The 19669-nt window shown below is 39.9% G+C and overlaps 1 protein-coding gene across 2 annotated transcripts; it reads left to right on the top strand.

Annotated features, from left to right (window-relative positions):
• The first annotated feature begins 2568 nt into the window (after positions 1-2568).
• elf2a (E74-like factor 2a (ets domain transcription factor)) lies at positions 2569-18790 on the top strand. Of its 2 annotated transcripts, XM_036568735.1 has the most exons (9): positions 2569-2939; positions 6033-6158; positions 8110-8308; positions 14520-14612; positions 15553-15660; positions 16008-16091; positions 16173-16365; positions 16516-16800; positions 17303-18790. In XM_036568735.1, exons 2-9 carry the CDS (start codon positions 6084-6086, stop codon positions 17826-17828), a joined length of 1563 nt encoding a protein of 520 aa, XP_036424628.1. In that variant the 5' UTR covers positions 2569-2939; positions 6033-6083; the 3' UTR covers positions 17829-18790. The 2 variants fall into 2 exon arrangements, with proteins under 2 accessions (XP_036424628.1, XP_036424629.1); XM_036568736.1 differs by lacking the exons at positions 2569-2939; positions 6033-6158; positions 8110-8308 and adding an exon at positions 11784-11907.
• Positions 18791-19669: the final 879 nt, after the last annotated feature.

The following is a 19669-nucleotide window of genomic DNA, read 5'->3' as shown; positions in this document are numbered from 1 at the left end:
TTTGAGTGCACCTATATGGTTAGTAGAGCTGATAAAATGGACAGTGAGCGTAGAAACAAGGAGGTGGTCATAATGTCATGCCTGATTGGTGTATATATGGTGAGTAGTTAGGTTGTAGATTTAGGGTGCTGTCAGATTTCTCCCACTGATAAAGTGGCTTTTTCAGTCTCTGGTATGTTAAGTCAGACTTCATATGAAACAAAGAGGCCAAAATAAAGGTGTGGGATGCAAAAACCTCAATAATAACTGTATTCTATACATAATATTCCACCTCTGGTACAGTGTCATTTATTTATTCTTCACTTATACTACAGTTTTTTTCATTTGCTCATCGCGTGTGCCTAGTTGGTGTGCCTATTTCATTCGATGACAGATCTAACTCTTAGTGACTTCTAATGATTATTTTCTGACATAATCCATGGGTATATAATAGAGGTAAAATATAAACAGTAAATAAAAATCTGATGTTTGAACAGAACCAACTATACCTACTGATCATCTGAAGATTTGTCCAGACGCTAAGTAAATTCTAATGAGGTGCCCCCGTTGCTGACACAACTTTTGTAATCTCCATTGAAATGCATTGACTTACAGAATGGGACGCACTGGAGCAGCAGAAAGTGTCACTGCCCAATACCTAGTGTCGGCTACTGGGCTGTGGAACAGTGGAACTGGGTTCTCTGGAGTGATAGAGCTCCATCTAATACCTTTTGGATGAGTTGGAGAAGATCCAGAACTGACCATCCAACAAGTACCTGACCTCATTAATGCTCTTGTTGCAGGTCAAAACACCAGACATACGCTAAGTCTAGTCTTGGCCTTAAAATGAGTCTGGTAAATGAGGTGTTTATTATTATTATTATTATTATTATTACTTCTACTCATGTTAATGTAAGATATACCAATAAGGAAGGAAATTTAAGGAAATTTACCAATATACACTCACCAGGCACTTTAATAGGAACACCTGTACACTTAGTTATTTATGCAAGTTTTTAATCAGCCAGTCTTGTGGGAGCAATGTAGTGCACAAAACTATCAATCATCAGAAACTCAACTATGTCTTCATACTCCAATGTTATTTCAACTTAATCTCTGTTCGCTGCATCTGTAAAATGCCCTCCGTAAACACCACTAATTAGACAGAGGGGGTGTGGAGAGCAAGGCCTTTGTTCCGAGAGGGAAAAGCACACATTACATGCAGTAGCTTTTGTGTGAAATATATTGTATCATGTTCTTCCTACTGAGTGTATTTCTTATAGATAATGACAAGAGCCATGACGATATCTGTGAGAGTGAAGGAGTGAGCTAATTAAGAATGTAACTGCCATTAGAGCTGTCAGGGAGCAGAGTGCGCGTGGCAAGGCGCTGCCATTGTGGCGTGGTGTTCTAACAACAGCGTCCACAAAAATGTGGGGAAAAATGTAACCTCAGTGATTTTGAATGTGGCATGATTGTTGGTGTCAGGTGGGATGATTTGAGTATTTCTATAACTGCTGTCTAGTGGGATTTTCACAGTCTCTACAGTTTGCTTAGAATGATGCAATAAAGAAAAACATCCAGTGAGCAGCAGTTCTGCAAATGTAAATGCCATGTTGTTGGGAGAGGTCAACTGAGAATGGACAGACTGGTTCAAGCTGACATAAAGGCTACGGTAACTCAGACAACCAATCTAGACAATTGTGCTGAGCAGAAAAGCATCTCAGAATTCACATCATCAAACTTTGAGGAGGATGGGCTACAACAGCAGAAGATAACATCAGATTCCAATTCTGTCAGCCAAGAACAGAAAGCTGAGACTGTTGGGAGCACAAACTCACCAAAATTAGACAGTTAAAGACTGGAAAAACATAGCCTGGTCTAATGATTCTCAATTTCTGCTGAGGCACACAGATGGTAGGGTCAGAATTTGGTGCCAACAGCATGAATTCATGGACCCATCCTGCTTTGTGTTGATGGTCCAGGCTGGTGGATTTGGTGTAATGGTGTGAGGAATGTTTTCTTGGCACACTTTGGGCCTGTTCATACTAATCGTTCATTGCCTGAATGCCACAGTCTATTTAAGTATTGTTGCTGACCATGTGCATCCCTTCAGGGCCACAGTTTCCCATCTTCTAATGGCTACTTCCAGCATGATGATGCACCACAAAGCAAAAGTAATTTCAAACTGGTTTCATGAACATGACGGTGAGTTCAGTGTTCTTCAGTGGCCTTTCTAGTCACCGGCTCTGAATCCGAAAGAAAGGTAGAACAGGAGATTCGCAGCATGAAAGATCTGCAGGAATTGCATGATGCAGACCAGAATATAGAAGTGATGTTTTCAACATCTTGTGGAATCCATGCCACGAAGAACTGAGGCTGTTTTAAGAACCAAAGGAGGCCATGATAAGTATTAGTGTTGTGTTCCTAATACAGAGCTCAGTAACTGCATATGAAGTAAATAAATAAAAAAGCTATAATAAATAATACTATAAGTTATTATTATAATAAATCCCATTTGACGTTGCGAGTGTGACCTCAGAAGCAGTTAGTGGCGTCAGAAGCGGAGCGGGACGTCGTGACGTCACGCCGAGTGTTTGTGCAAGCGCTGCGGGCCGGAGGAGCTTCAGCTCAGTCGATTCTACAAGCAAAGAAAAAGAGAGAACTAAAAGAACAAAATCATCTAGCAGAGCTTTAAACCTTCACTGCTCGGCGTGGACGCGACTGTTTGCCTGCAACCTGTCCGTTTCTGCAAGCAGGCATGAACTTTTAGGAGCCACAGTATCGCAATGAACGACGGAGTTACATCGTTAGCTTAGCTTAGCTTAGCCAGCTATTTATTTATTTACGTAGCTACGTTGCTGTTAGCTGAAGCTAATAGCTAGCGGCTAACGGCGCTTTAAATCTAAGCAAAACGCAACGGCGTTTGATTTCGGAATAAACAACGACCGTGACAGACGGTGAGAACATGAGTCCCTTTTATGTCTTTGAGCAGTTTATTAGCTTTTAAATTCCAATTAACGCTGATTAGGACTCAGCTGAAGTCGGCTTCTTATTCGCCAGGTTCTTGTTCGAATTTTCCCGTTCCACCTTAAATGGCGCAGCAGCTACATTCAGGCGCCAGGGGCACCAGAATGCAACTGCTGCACCATTTAAGGTGGAACGGGAAATTTTGGACAAGAAGCTGGCGTACAGAGGGCCTGGCCTGCTAATGCTAGCAGGCCTTTAGTTTGGCTGCTGTTTACATTTGTGTGGCAGTTAAGTCTCACCATAAAACTGTTCTCCGTATAATGAAACCCTTCCAAACTGAGACACTTTTTATCGCTAGTGAGTCAAAGTGAATGCATTTGTAGACTAAAGTTACTAGCTAGAAAAAATAACAGGCTTGCCGGCTAAAATCAGTGAATGTACTTCGGACTGTAGGCGTTGAAATGTAAGCAAAGCTCATGTTAAAGGGTAATTCCACCGATTTTTCAAAATTTCAGCAAAAATCAGTAGTTGAGTTGTAAATAATGTAGTAACAGGGTGGTTTACTGTGAAATGGTTCAGTGTGGAGAACCGTACTGACTCAGATTTCTTTAGAGTGGTGGTGGCAGAAATCAGACATCAAGATTTCTACAACAGTTATTTTATTGACTATCCAAAATGACCAAACATCTTTTGAGTTTTTATATGTAGGTTAGATTATGTTAAAATATTTGTAAATCGGGGGAAAAAAAGAGTTTTCTTTGGGGACTGTTTTGTCTTGCAGCATGTCGTGCATGTATTTAAAAAACACGATTTCAGATCAGAACCTACTTGCAAAACTAAGTCTCAGACATCATGTAACATATTTGTAAATGTTTTTGTAACAACGGTCTGCAAGGGACGATTTAGAGGCATTAAACTCTTTAGATGTCTGGTTCCTGTCACCACCACTATGAACAATTCTGACTAAATTTCTGTAGAACAGAGCGTCTCACATCAAGCCACTCTGAATGACTTTGTTTACAACTTAATGTTGTAATTTTGTGGAAATTTTGAGAAATGGGTGGGATTCCCCCATAAAGATGTGAAGGTTTGTTCTGTTATCACTTGCAGCAGTGAGACACTCATTTGTTTATGGTAAGGTTTACGTTGCTGTTGGGGGAGTGACATGCTGTGCCATAGCAGGACTTGCGTTCATTCATACACGTTTTCTCCTTTCCTGGTTTTCTTAAATGTTAGCCAACAGGGCACTTTGTCCCTTGTGCTTTCGTCCACATTGGTTGCAGGAAATACTGAGCTAAAGGGGCAACCAGCCAACATCAGATCCAGCACAAACAAAGGCTGCTGAAACTAACTGAGCAGGAAATGAACTAGAAATTTGTTTCCTATGGTTCTTATCCATGTAACTGCTGCCTTTTTTGTCAGTGTCTCCTCGAATAAAATTATAGCTTTGCTGTATGGCAGAGGTTAACAATGACCTATATGTGAAGAATCAGGTCACCTAAAGTAGGAGTATGTTTATATGTTATGTGTTTTTTTTTTTATTATTTTTTATTTATTTTTTGTTGTTAATTTGGTGGTACGGACTGAATGGTTCACTTTAATTTTTTAATGTGGAAAGTGTTTGCAGTATTACTGAGTGGGTTCTGGGAAAGAATCGGGGTCTACAGCATTAATGCAGGACCGTTCGCTAGATTGGCCTTAAGGACGTTTGGATGAAAACAACTCCAGTGCAGCTCGTGACTGGCCTGACAGGAAACTGGTCTCTTCCCCTTTTTTTCTTGCTTTGTGCCTGTTAGTGGCTGCGTGCGTACACACATCTGCCTTTATTTATCATTACTGTGAATGAACTTTTCATCCTATATGAGCTGAGTGATTTGAGTAGAGAGAAATGGTGGGAGGCTGTGTTTCAGAAGTGAAACTGAAACAATGGAAGGTTGGAGAAAATACTGATAGTAAAGGAGAAACAAATTGAAAGAATGGGCCTGTATGCTATATATTGCCCGTATACTGGGATGTTGATGTACTCTGATAATACCTTTCATATATTTTGAGCAACATTTGAAAAATGAAGGCATCATTTTTTATAATATATTGCCTGTAAAGTAGGGGTGTACCTCTTGCCAAGCCATTTTTTTTTAGCTTTTAATTTAATTCTGTGCTGTTTACTCATGATATGAGGCGTGTCATTTACAGCCTCAGATTGTTTTTCAGAGAATAGTTTAAAATCCATAAAAAAATATGTTTTCTCCCTGGAAATGTAATTTTGCTCATTAATGTTTGGTATAATTTTAAGAGATGGAAAAGAGACAAGATGCCGATTTAATGTCAGGTTTTTAAGACATCCTTTTAGTTTTAGTATTGTATTACTATTAGTTCTATATACATTTTATGTTCTTAATACTAAAAATGGTCTTTTTTAAATTAATACTAAAATATTAGCTTATTTAAACTTGTATTATTAATAATTTAATACCTTGATATATTTGAAAAATATTCTGATGTTGAACTTCATCAATATCCTCCACCATGCAAATTTCTTCTTCTTTTTTCTTCTTCTTTTTCTTCCTCTTATAATAATAATTATTATTATTATTATTAGCGGTAGTAGTAGTAGTAGTAGTGGTGGTGGTAGTGGTGGTGGTGGTGGTTTTTGATGTAGTATCTTTTGAGGACAGTGGTTAGATCGTGTCTTCATGTTGTGTCTTCATGCTTCTAACTTTATCCCACCAAGAAGCCAGATGAATCCTCCATTTAAAACATATGAATCATAACTTCTGTGCTCTGCCCCACCTCTGTCTGTCTTTCTTTTCTCCCTCTCTCCCTCTCATCCTTTCTCTCTCAATGTACCACAATGTACTGCTGTTCAGGAATTCCCATGTTAGGTCAGGAGTGAATCGTGGTGTGGAGTTGATGCTTAAAACAGTGCAGTATATGAGAATGTATGACATTTAGCAGAGAGCCATTGCTGTCAGGTTTGAGTAATAGTGCAGATTGAATGAAGTTCAGAGTTCCTGTAGCTGTATTCTCATTGAACAGCTCCAGCTTGCACTCTGCTGCATTAACAAATGCTTATCCTTTCTCAGGGTACTTGGAGTTGGCCATCAGGGGTGCTGTGGGGCACAGAGGAATGAGTCATGACCTCTGTTGTGGTAATAGACGGTGGAGGGAACATACTGGAGTATGTCACCGGAGAAGAGGAGGCACAGCAGGTAAACATCATGATCATATCTCCTGCATTCTAGTTTGTGTGCTCAGGATGGATATATAGTCATATGCAAAAAAAAAAAAAGTTAATTTATACAGCAGTTAGTTTCGGCCACGCAAGCTGCTAAGCAACGACTTTGACAGCTGTAGGAGACGCTCAAGCCATTTGAACGTTTTAACTTCTTACTTTGCCACAAACAGAAAATAGATACTTTTAAGATCACATTTGACTGACAGCCGATTTGGTCAGACTTGAAGATGAGACTACACTAAATTCTGAAACTGTCACCACAGAGCAGCTTTTCAGTCGGCAGCTGTGACAGAAGAATCAGCCAGAAATGAACCCAATACCATTCGCCAAACAAAATGGGCTGTAAGATGCTTTACAGACTGGCTGGAACAAAACAACATTAATATTGATCTAGCAAAAATTGACAAAACTGAGCTAAACTTGATATTGCGGCTGTTCAACTTGATACTGCGGCACTTCAAAAGGCGAGGCTTAACAGCAGACTGTGCAGTGAGTGAGCAGAGTTCGTTACTCTGACATACCAACAAGCTGTTTGTTAAGGAACTATAATTTGGCGAAAGGAAGTGCTAACATTAAAAAATATTAAATGCCACATTCACGGCCCAATTTATTCATTTCTTACTTTATTTATTTAACTGTTGTATAAAAGCAATAGAACTCTTGAGGTTGTGTATTATCGCAAATAACATCACAGCTGTTGATTTACAGCACTCTCCTTCCGCTCGTGCCTGCGACCATGATGTTATTTCGCGATAACACACTCACTCTCTGTTGCTTAAACATCCTCTACAGGGAACACACTTAGATATGGTACTTTTGCTAAATTTACTGCATGATGTCTGTTATCTGATTTTCATTTTAATGGTGTCTTAACTTTTGCACAGACCGTATTTTGTTTATTTTTTCCCTCCACATATATTAAGTTAAAGACTAAACGATTGGAAACAGTAACTGTGCATTAAAATGTGCAGAAGAGCTCTGTAGAGGATGTGTTAACTCAACAAAACTTAATTCTACACTTTTGCATACTACTGTATTTATCCATCCAGCTGTATATCTTTATGTACACAATCAGCCATAACATTAAAAAAACACCTTGTTTCTATGCTCAATGTCCGTTTTATCAGCTCTACTAACCATATAGGTGCACTCAAAAGATGTAGTAGTCCATCTGTTTCTCTGCATACTTTGTTAGCCCCCTTTTTACCCTGTTCTTCAACGGTCAGGAGCCCCCCACACACCCCCAAAGCGCAGGTATTATTTGGATGGTACATACATCCGTCTGTGTGTATATCCCCTTATATATCCTTTCATCACTTTTCTCCAACTATCCTCCATCCCGCTCCAACCATGCTGCCATAAGTATGACTCCTGCTCCTACATTTTTTAGGACATGTGTTTTGATTGGCTGGCATTACCTTTGTAAATAGGTTCTAGGGCTGCATGCTATGGATGATTTGCTTTTCAGTACATGGAAATGCATTTGCCAGTTAATGTTTTGACATGTTTAGATGCTATCCTGCAAAATATTTTACTTTTGTTGAGTTACAATCAACACTTTTATCAACATTGTCAGAAGACCATATCTGGAACTGTGACTGGTGCTTCCAGCAAGCATTGTAATTGGTTAGAGGACTCATCCGCTTGCATATTGCAGCTTTCTGCAGTGTCACTATTGCAGAAGTCAGTATCACATTAAGAGTTATCAGATTAAATATTACGCCGTCCTAGTGCACTCTGTATTTTTATATTAGAGTATAATTAGCAATATTTATCTTATACAGTGTGTTAGTATCTTATTCTGTTCTTTTTTTGTGTGGCACAGGCTTTTTTACCTTTTTTTTTTTAATAATGTTGCCCAGCTTTTTGTAATATTCAACCATTATTCTCTTTGACCTGAGTGTATCTGCTCCTTCTGGTGTTAGGAGGTGTGTTCTGATGGGGTGGTTGTACCTGGGGAGGAAGTGGAGTGTCCTGCAGTGATCGTGGAGCAGGTGAACAGTGCAGAGGTGGAGCAGTGCTATGCTGCTCAGGTGCTTGTGTGCGACGATGAAAACACCTACGTCATGCAGGATGTGGCTGAAGAGCAAGTAGTGGAGACCGAGCTGCAAGACGATGGCACAGGTAAGCATTGCTTTGATGGTTTTTGTGGATAATCTAGCAAACATGAGGTGCTGAGGGTATTGGTTTTATTTGCAAATTAGATGCAGTTTTATATTGTATGCCGGGGAGAAGTGGTATCGTAATAGATCTGAAGTTCATGTAAAGACTAAGCGTGTTCCATAGTTGGATGGTTGTTTGGAGGATGGTTTTAGTGTGGTGCTCATTTCAGATCAGTTTGTAATTAACTAATTGAATTGTGTTGACTAAATCAGCTAATTTTTTACTGTATGTAATTATTTGATGTCTGGATATGGCTTGTGGTGAACATAGGGGTTTGTTCAAATAGAGATGACTTAGTCATGATGAAGTGTAGAGGTGAGCGAATTGGCATAAATTTAATATAGTGATACTTCAAGATATGTCACAATGTTTATTTTAGCAGACATCTTATCAGTTGGATCAGAGAAAAAAAGAACCAGTAGTGCAACATTTTAAAATGTATCAAAAACTGTGAATACAATGATTTTTATTCAGTATTTGGTATGCTGTGTTGCACTAAATTGGACTAATTTTGCTGTCTTCATAATGAAACATGCGATTTGTCAGTGTTCTGCAAGTTCCAACGTTACACACCTTATGTTCAGAAAAGCATGTTATATTGTATTGTGACATGATTTATCACAACAACAGTATATATTGTCATATTGCCCAGCCCCACTGAGGTGCATGCTCTTTTAAATAGCTTGATACTCCAGCTGGTATTGTAGAAATTATCTTTCTAGACTGACATGGAACTCAGTACATTTTTTTTTCTTATGAATGCTGCTGATTACACAGTAGATCAAACAAGACATGCCATTAATATTTCTTTTTCTGGGAAGTGCAGTACAGCACATATCTGAGTACCCTTGCTGAATCTGGTTAACCTTTTTCCTGCGGTACCAAGCAAACCAGACGTACGGGTGGAGGTAGTGATAGTGCAGAACATTGATTGGTCAAACGCAGATGCCAATAAATTGTCACTCAAGTCAGACGATTGCCAAAAAACACTAGCTAGACAGAATTGCGCTCTCTCCACATAAAATCAAATACTGACTAAATAGTAAATCAGAACTTGAAGCTCCATTGTTGCTACTGTTTGTGTTCGTTGTTAACAGTAGTATAAGAAATGATATCCTTATCACGTTAGTGCTGAACGATTTTGGAAAAAAGCTGACTGTGATTTTTCTAACCAATATTGTGACTGTGATGTAAACAGCGATTATTTTCTAGAAATTCAGGTTCCGTGGCTACGGGCAGAGAGCCAGTTTGTTGTGTTGACAGGTTCACAGCATATGGGTGTTTACTTTTACTTGATTAAAAGAAGGTTAAATTTCTCCACCTAAAACTTTAGCCAGCAATGTTAATAATATAGGCTGTAAATAAAGGACAGCCCTTGCAATTTGAAAATTGCATTCATTGAAATTGCGATAAAAATAATCAGCACTACATCACACAACCTCCTTCGCAGTGTCTGCTGTTCTGTGGGAAACAGACACAAGTACTCAGTAAGGGTATGGGTAGTTCTGCGTGAGGATTAGTAACCATAAAGTAGGGGTGGGCAATATGGTGAAAATGAAATATGATGCATCAAAAAATATTCACGATACATGGCATGTCGGAGTATGCAGAGTATTAGAAAAACTTTAAATTGCATGCTTTTTGATATTAGGTGTAGAATAAGAAGGCTCAGTAGTCTGTGAGCTAAGAAAATGCCTTTCTTTTCTGTATTAATGGGGTCAGCTTGTGGTGAGCCTTACGGGACTATTAGTTAGCTAGTAATATAAATGAGCGTAATGAACTTCTGTAAAATCTGGGAAATGTAATACTCTTACAAACACCTGTAGTAGCTTTTTTATGATCTGATTGAAGTTACTGCACAAAAGCTTGGCAGCCATCTGTGAGTAAACAGTGAAAAACATCCATATCTTTTTCAGTTAAATGGCCGCATAACACGAAGAACTGAATTTTCCTCATGGTTTTATGTGTATAAATGTCACTAAAGTTTCGAAATGTGCAATTCACTCCCCAGTTCATACAGTCTATAAATGGAAACTAAGGTGCTTTAATTTCCCATAAATATTGTTTTTGTGATGTTATTAAAAAAAACACATTTACATATATCCACCTATTCAGCCTACAGCGCTTCATCCATAGTAATAAAGATTGTTTCAGTTTATCTGAAGTTAAAAGGAGTAAGGTGGCACTGCTTTTTGAATGGGGTTGGAGTACAGGGCTGCCAATCAGAACTGAGCTCATCAGTCTTAAAGACACAGTAACAAAAACAGCCTGTCTAATTCTAAGGGATAAGGAGAGCTTGTAAAAATGTCAAATGTAAAAATGAATTATGATTGTATTTGATACATAAACCCGCACAGATGTTGTGATTGGACCACAAGAAAGAATGAAAAAATGCAGATTATGGGCCTTTTAAAAAATCTCAGGCTCTGTTTTGGGCATATGCCTAGATAGTCTATTGGACTGATCATGTACAGTTAATTGTGTGGCTGTCTGTGTCAGCAGATGTTATTACTAGATTTATTGGCAGGCCCCCGTCAGAACTCACAGGTAGAACTATCTTAACTGAGTAAAGCATGGGGCACGTTTTCTAAAAACAGTTTTACGGTGGTATAGTGGTGAAAGTTTAGTTTGCTAAAATGGCTGTCGAATATGTAACAAAAAAAGAGTATTTTTCAGAAATTCAACATAAATAGTTGAGATGTAAACAGTCATTCAGAGTAGTTTGATGTGAAATGCTCTGCTCTAGAGAAACTTGCCGAGTCAGAATTGTTTACTGTGGTGGTGACAGGAACCAGACATCTAAAGAGTTTGATGAATCTGAAAGCTCCCTCACAGACAGTTGTTACATGAAATTATTAGATATATGTTGCCTGATGTCTAAGACGCTATTTTGTGATGGTTCTGTGATAGTTTGGGCTTGAAATGTATTTTAATCGATTTATTTTAATCCATTAATTTATTCCAGGTACATACAGGGTGTTGTAGAGTCTGTACGTTTCTCTACAACGAACCACTTCACGTCAAATCCCTCTGAATGACTGTTTACATCTCAAGGAATTAATTAGTCAGAAATTTTGAAAAATTGGTGGAATTCCCCTTTAAGGCATGTTCGCGCTCTCAGGGAAGCTAAAGAGGGACATCTTGTGGCGGTTTTGTGGACATTCAGGCTTTTGTTACTTCCTTTGTGGAATGAGGAGGGAAGGCTAAAACGCTGGAAGTGAATGATAATAGAAATCTGATAATGATTGTGGAGGGAAATGTGTACATTTATAAACGCACTCTTTTAAAAAGGGTAAATATCGGTTGATTTTGACTGCTGGATGAAGTTAAATGCGGACGCTGAACTCTTTCTCAGGGGAAAATAAGCGTAGTTCAGCGGCGGAAGGTTTCCGTCGCGCTTGTGTGCACACATGAACCGTTTCCGATGGGCGGCGGAGTGATACAGGTGTGCGTAATGGTGCTTCGCTTCAGAAAGTAGTCCTACCCGCGTCCGGGGGAAATAATGGCGACTCGGTTTGACGAGGAACCCGAAAATCAACTGGATTTACTCCTCAAAGCTGGTAATAAATAAGCAGAGGAAAAGTGCGTGTTTTGTTGGCTTGCAGTGCCGAGGGGAATGAAGGATGCGGTCTGGAACTAGATAACTCACGCAGAGCGGTAACTCGAAGTTGGCTTTCTATTCGCCAGCTTCTTGTTCGAATTTTCCCGTTCCACCTTAAATAGTGCTGCAGTTATATTCTGCCGCCTCGGGTGCCAGAATGTAGCTGCTGCACCATTTAAGGTGGAACGGGAAAATTCGAACAAGAAGCTGACGAATAAGAAGCTGACTTCAGCTTCGTTAAAGTTTTAATCTGCGATCGATAAAAGCAGTGAAAGTGGTGCTCTGAGTGAAGATAACGCTTTTGTTTCGGTGCTGAGTTTGTTTTGTGTGCGGTTTTTCCTCTTTTATTCCCGTGTAGCGGACTGATGCGAACTGGGGGGAAACCAGGAAGTTTGGATGCGTGTCTTTCTCTCGTGTTTGCCACGCTTCTCCTCTCACCACAACACACACGTTTGCAGGAGTTTAACCCATATTAATCTCAGTTTCCGAGCTCACGTTTTGTATACGGTGCATTTACACAGTAAGACGAGCTGATTTTGGCGACATAACGGTTTTGTGGGGGTTTGATTGACGAGACTGTGATTGAGCAGCGCGCTCACTTAAAGATGGTTCTGCAAGGGCTCTTTAATAAAGGCAATGGTTATAGAGGCATTTTTGCCCTTAAATGGTTCTGTACATGGTGAAATCGTTCTTCACATTGATGGAAAATGTGTTGTCTTATCTGCTGTTGTTACGACGTCAAGCTTGTTACAGTAGGAGAACCCTTCTTGGTGTCCTATAGAACCATTTTCTAAGAAGCTGGTATGCAGCACCTTCTCCGTCAGTCTGAAGAACCATTTCAACATGCAGAGAACCATTTAAGCATGCGAGTGGTTCTAAACAGAGCTCGTGGTTCCTTTATTGAATAATATTAAAGTGTGTGTGTCTTTTAGGTTGTTTTTTGTCTTCCGTTGTTTTTCTGTCTTACTCTTTTACCGTTTCTCCTCTGTTATTGTAGTCGATAGTGTCGTAGCTTGTTTTCCTGGTGTTTTAGTGGACACATATGGTGATTTTTGCCCGTTTATTCTTTATTTTATTCGACGAAAGTGGCTTTTAGTTTGTCTTTCATCTGTTTTGTGCATTGCTTCCTACATGGCGCCCGAGTAAAACGATTCAAACTTTGATTGAACAACGTTGATCATTATAATCGAGGCCACTTTTAAGCTTTGTCTCCATTTTTAGCGATGTTTTGCTCGAACGAAACGACTTTTATGGTCTATAAAGCGAGGTTTTTGTCGCAGGATGGTACTATTTTAATGCTGGTGGCGGAAGTGTTTGGAGGAGAGTGGGCGGGGCCGCGGCACGGTTTTCTTTATTTATTTAAATCTGTCTGCTGGCCAATCAGCAAGTTGTGAAGTGAGATTACGTCACCACACAACCAATCAGGTGAAAGGGCGGGAGTTGATTGACATCGACGTCCGGGGAGTTTGTAAACATGGAAGTGGTCGTGTATGCGTGAGAGAAAAGACAGAGGGCTCAATATTAATGAAGCTCTAATTATAAAAACAATAGAAAAACAGTGTCAGACGACATCTCTCTTCAACAGCGTTATCATGATCTTTTACGACAAATAATAAATACTGTTTGTTTTTGTAAAAGTTATTATTTTTGCTTGACTCTTTATTTGGTGTATTTCTTTATTTTTTTCATTAAGTAGTTCAAAGATGTCCATCTCTGCTGTAACGCAGGTTTCAGAAGCGTGAATTTGTAAGGAGATCATTAAAATGTACACCAGCTCTCTGTTTTCAGTGACTTGTTACAGTATGGAGGACTTTGAATGTGCTTTTGGAAGCAGATTGTATGCAAATGATATGAAATTTTGAAAATCCGAGTTGTCTCAGTGAATCGTCCAATTCTTATTTCTCTTTAGAACATCTTTTTATGTCTGAGACTGTCTGTAACACGTGAAAAAATATATAAAAATAAATATACTAAAAAAGTTAAATTGTGATTATAATAATAAGTTTGTGTGATGGAAGTAGGTAACTGCTCATTCTGAGAGAGACAGCCCTTTCACATCAAAAGTATTTGTATTTTCATTGTACTGAAACATAAAGTACACACACACATATATATATATATATATATATATAATGTATATGTATATATAAATTTTATATAGATTTTTTTATTGTTTTTTTTTTTTTTGAATGTGAACATGCTGGTGAAAGTGTAGAGGAACAAGAGATAACATCATACAGGTAGTACTGTGATGAAATAAGCTGGTGCCATAATGAATTGGCATCCAATCAGTTGCTTATTTTTGTGCAGTTACTCTGTACCAGTTGGTGTTTACAGGCTGTAAACTGGAATAAATCATCTTTTTTTTTATTATATATTCAGTTGTTGAAGTACTGAAAGTATGTGTGATACACTCACGATACAGTTATATGATTAGCATATTGTACTGCAAGTTGTATTGCCCAGCACTGCTTAGATGCTAAAGAGCATATGGCGACTTCCGGGGGCGGGGGAATATACTGTAATTGTAATGGGGAATTTACGCCTCTCTGGTCTCTTTCTCACTTTTAGTGGAGGTCTCGGTTCAGGACAAAACCATCGAGGCAGCCGAAGCTCTGCTACACATGGACTCTCCAGCCAGCCTGCATGGAGACCACAGCCCAGGTACTCAAAGTCTCTCTCTCTCTCTCTTCTCTTTCTCATTGAGTAGGGTATCTCAGTCCCAATCTTGGGGCAGAATACGTGAGTGGTGCGGAGTGGGAGCAGAACGATATGATTTTCCCTAGAGAGTCAGGTGGCTTTTCAGAAAGTCAGGAGCGTCTGTGTTAACTCCAAAACCTCTCCATTACATGGGCCAGTACTTCTTCCTCCACACTGACTGCGCGACGTGAGTGATGCATTAGCATGATTGCTACAGCTCACACACGATGGCCATTCATACGCAGCTTTTGTCCAGCGGTACGGTAGATCTATATACTTGAAATTGCTACCAATCGCAAAAGAGTTCTACTGCTGTTGTGCACAATTAGTCTTGTTTTGTGCATTTTACTGCACGAATGAAAAAGAATGTTGTGTTAAAAGCACATGCATTTGTTTACTCTTGGCAGTTTTCTGGCTTGTGATTGGGCTGTTGTTTCAAGCCTGTACCTACAGAGGAAAGCCTGTGTAGCACAGAATGTTTAACTATGATTTTATTCAGTTATGGCTATTAATTATATATTTAATAAAACAAAGTGTGAGCATCTTCTGTATACATAGACTTATATTGCATATAACAAGAATGAGTCGCATGTGGAAGGTTTTCTCTGATGTGTGAGTGAGGTTGGCAAGTGGAAAACCCGGAGTGGAGTGATTACAGAGCACTTTAAGTGAAGAGAGGAAAAATCTGACAGCCCACTCACATAATTAATCTTGATACATACATACACAAAACAGAGACAGTTCACAGTCCACATTTTTGTGTTTTCCTTGTTCTGATACACTTGATTGAACTCAGAAAAAGTCCTTGTTGTGTTGAGGAGACAAGTCTTTCACTTGTGTTCCACGTTATTCTCTCAGTGTTTGCTCTGTTGTGTTTATGGATGTTCTCTCTGTGCTTGTGTAGAGGAATTCCTGTCTGAGATGGAAGTGGAGGTGAGAACTGAGGAGATGGGGCCCGTCGAGGACTCCATTACTGAGCTTGAGCAAAAAGATCTGCAGAAAAGAAAACGAGGTAACATACACGTATGCTGAGTTGCTGGAGGTTTACGTGCTGTGCATGTCTCAGTTGTTGGCGCACATTTTAGGTGTACAGTTAGGGACTTCAGCTCATGTTTCTCCATGCACTATTTATGTTAGTCATCTTCTGACCCTTTATCAGTGGTTAGTCTGACCACCGGCTCTCACTGTTGGCTTTATATTTTGGTTGGATGACAGTTCTTAACCCAGCAGTGACATTGAAGTGTTAAAAGGCTCAGCAGTGCTGTTGTGCAGCGTATGCATATACTGGCACTGCTAATGTTTCTTCAAAATTTTGTGTTCATGAGGTTTTTATTTATTTATTTATTTATTTTTAAACAGCAGGGAGGAAACCCAAAACGCCACGAGCTCACTGTGATGGCTCCTTGGATCTCATTTATAAAAGGAAATCGAAAGAGAGCAGGGGTATGTGTGCATCTATTTATATATGTGAGAGATGCCGTCTATACACTGATTATTCATGTATGTATGGTGCATATATTGCAGGCACCACCACATATCTGTGGGAGTTTCTGCTGGACCTTCTGCAGGATAAAGAAACTTGTCCCAAGTATATCAAATGGACTGAAAAAGAAAAGGGCATCTTCAAGCTGGTGGACTCAAAGGCAGTGTCCAAACTGTGGGGTAAACATAAGAACAAACCAGATATGAACTATGAGACGATGGGAAGGGCACTCAGGCAAGTGCACTTTATGCGGTTACGGTCTACGTTCAGCTGATAGATAGATAAATGATGAAGCTGTCATTTCTCAGTGTAGATTGTAGCTCTTTTTTGTGATTGCAGCTTTTTTCAGGCAGTTTCTAATTGAATTTGTATTTGTCTGTTCAGGTATTATTACCAGAGAGGTATTCTGTCCAAGGTGGAAGGCCAGAGACTGGTGTACCAGTTCAAAGAGATGCCCAAAGACATTGTTTTCATTGACGACGATATTGATGACAGCGTCGATAAGGGAAAGAGACAAAGCCCCACAGCAGCCGACTGCACTACTCCTAAAAAGAGGAAGGGAAGAGTGTCTCCTGTGTTACCTTCAACACCACTCATCAGCATCTCCTCAGGACCTGAAGGCCTTGTATCTGTGCAGCAGTCACCTGTTACCACACCAACCGTCCCCAGGTGAGACCTGCAGAGATGATTTGTGTCAGAATTGAGGGACACAACTGACGTAAAGCGTTTTCATGTCTCATTAAATGCCTCATTAAAACTGTTTGTCTCTTTCCCTCTTACGCTTCTCTCTCTAAATCTTTTTCTTGTTTTTTTTCCTCTCTGTCCCGATCTCTTTCTCTACACTGTTTTTTTCCTCTCTCTCTCTTCACTTTCAATGTTTCATTCTTGCATATTTTTCTCTAAACCTTTTTCCCCTTTATTTTTCTCTCTCCTTTTTTTTCTTTCTCTCTCTTTTCTTGTTCTCTTTCCTCACTCCTTTGTGTATATTTCTGTAAATTTCTTTACCTTTCCCTTTTTTCTTCCTTTCTGGCTCTCTCCCCTTCCTTCCATCCTTCTGTCCGTCCTTCCTTCCTTCCATTAATTCATTCTTTCTTTCTCTTTCTCTCTCTCTGTTTCTCTTTCTTGCTCTCGAACTCTCTTGCTCTTACGCTTTTGCTTTCTTTCCTCTTAGAACGGTGAGGCTGGCCATGCAGGTCCCGGTCCTCATGACGACGCCCCAGGGTCAAAAGGTCTCCACGGTAACAATCAATTCACCCACCGGTGCCTCTCCCATCCTGACAACTGCCAGCCCGGTCGCCGGGGGCAACAGTGCAGGAAAAGTCATGCTACAGGCAGTGCCGACGCTGGTCCCTGCACAGGGCCAGAACGGAGAGCGGATCACGCTGCAGCTCATCACGATCCCCGCGGCTCCGGCTAAGGCAGGCGGCCCCATCACCCTCCGCACGCTCGCACCAGTCACAGGACCCGCCGCTAGCGCCCAAGTCCTGCAGCTGGCCGTCCCAGCCACTGTAAGCGCCACTGTGACTGCCCCCGCCCCACCTGTCACTGTAGAGACAGTTCACGTGCCAGATACAAAGCCAGCCTTGTCTGTACAGGATGTGAAGATCATAAAGCTTGAACCTGTGGAGGCTGTGATTCAGAGGCTGGAGACACCAGCAGAAAACTCGCACACAGATCACGCCAGCACGCAGAGCTGAGACAGTGTGCATAGAACCAAACAAGCAGCATTTAGAGGAGAACTGAGTTTGCTCTCATGTATTTCGAACCACAGCAAGTGCAGAAGGCCTTTTAAAATAGGCAGTGTGGGCATCAGGTTGGACTGAAGTAATTCAGCGATGAAACCAGCACTACATTCAGCCTAATCCTCCCCTTTCACGTTAACACTATGTTTGACTTCAAATAGTCAATCCCCAGCCTGAATATGTATTATGAAATGGAGCAGGGGAGATGCTGTATTTTTCTTTCTTGTAAATTTTTTTCCCCCCCACTGTACCTGACCTTTTGACCGGATTCTAAAGGAGACAGACCGCCTGAGCTGTGAAGTTATGGTGGGATGTTGTTCCCGGTGCTAAAGGCAGAACTGAGTTTCATAAACCAGAAAAAAGAAATGCTTCAGTTTTCACCAGCTCACCAACAGGAGTGGAAGGGATTCTGTACATAAAAGTGACCGAATACTCGTAGCGAACAAAATGTTTAAAAAAACTAAAAAAAAAAAAGCAGCCTTGAGTCACAAATATTGTTTTCCTTTACATCAGAATTGTATGAAGCTGATTGTACTCTGCTTTTTTTGTGTAAATATGGAAAAAAAAACTTTTTGATATTTTTTACCAGGCAGTGTTTTTTACAGTTTGAAAAGCAACTGCGTCTTCACGAGGCTCTTAAAGCATCTTGGAACATCATCATTTCACTGTCTGAGTTTTGATGTTTTTCCTTTTCAGTGCATTTTTACCCTCTCAGCACCTGTTTTCCTGCAGCGTTTGTCCACCGCTATTTCCTTTTCTTATTATTTTACACTTGTGTACAAAAAGGGAGAGAAAGTTGTGTGTCTATTTGGACTGAACTATATTGCATATTCAATATTTGAAGCATTTATTTTGTTGTACTCCTATCCAAACTTGTATCCAAGTAGATTTAAATATAGAGGACATAATTATGCAAATGGTTTTTTGAGACTTTTTTTCCCGTTTTTTACTAAATACAAAACTGTTCATGTGAAAAAACTATCCAAGGTAAGAGGCCACATGGGACACAGGCTTTGCATTTTCAGTGGCCAGAATATAAAACATTATGGCTATGGGCTTCATGCAATACACGTGTCTCTTCATGATTTCTTGGTTTATTTAAAATTTCTAACCCAAGCAGTCATTTTAATCTTAGGAAACCCCACTTATTTAATCCCTAAATAACAACTGTGAATGTGTCTTCATTCACTTTTTAATTGCATGTCCACAAGTTTGTAGACACCTGCTCATTCCACATTTTTGTCTGTAAATGAAGGGTATCATTAGGGTGTTTGTTCCCCTTTGCTGCAGTAACAGCCTCTACTCATCCCAAAGGTATTAGATGGAGCTCCATCTCTCTAGGGGTCCCAGCATTGGGCTCTACAGTTAAATTACCTTATAGTTGGTAATTTAACTAATGAACTAACTAATAATTACTAGAATGAGTGTCTGGATACTTTTTGGGATCCAGTGTTTGTAGTCTTAGCATTCAATTCAAACTGCTGCATCTGCAGACATAGGTCCAATAGTATTGGCTATTGTTTTGGCCCCTCCAGAGTGGGTCTGTTTTTGGTTGTCGTTCTCCTTGTTTGTCGGTTGAGTTTGGAATGAATTCAATGGATTGAATTTAAGGATTGACTCGTTCACATACTGGATACTCATACTCACGTAAATCCCTAGGGGCACCAGTCACCAGACCACAGTACACATGAATGTTCTTGCTAGAGGTCAAGTGTCTCACATTTCCATCATTTTGCCCTTTGGCGTGGAGCGATCCTCTTGTTTTCCCCGTCTCAAATTTGGGATTTATTTTCTAT

The sequence above is a fragment of the Colossoma macropomum genome, unplaced genomic scaffold (genome assembly GCF_904425465.1).
Source record: "Colossoma macropomum unplaced genomic scaffold, Colossoma_macropomum, whole genome shotgun sequence".
Taxonomy (NCBI): domain Eukaryota; kingdom Metazoa; phylum Chordata; class Actinopteri; order Characiformes; family Serrasalmidae; genus Colossoma; species Colossoma macropomum.
The sequence above is the reverse complement of the archived record's forward strand: the minus strand, read 5'-3'. Positions and strand labels throughout refer to the sequence as shown.

Coding starts and splice junctions, on each gene's coding strand:
- elf2a (XM_036568735.1), top strand. CDS start 6,084: ATGACCTCTGTTGTGGTAATAGACGGTGGAGGGAACATACTGGAGTAT. Junction 8,309..14,519: donor GCTGCAAGACGATGGCACAG/GTAAGCATTGCT, acceptor TCTCACTTTTAG/TGGAGGTCTCGGTTCAGGAC. Junction 16,801..17,302: donor ACCACACCAACCGTCCCCAG/GTGAGACCTGCA, acceptor CTTTCCTCTTAG/AACGGTGAGGCTGGCCATGC.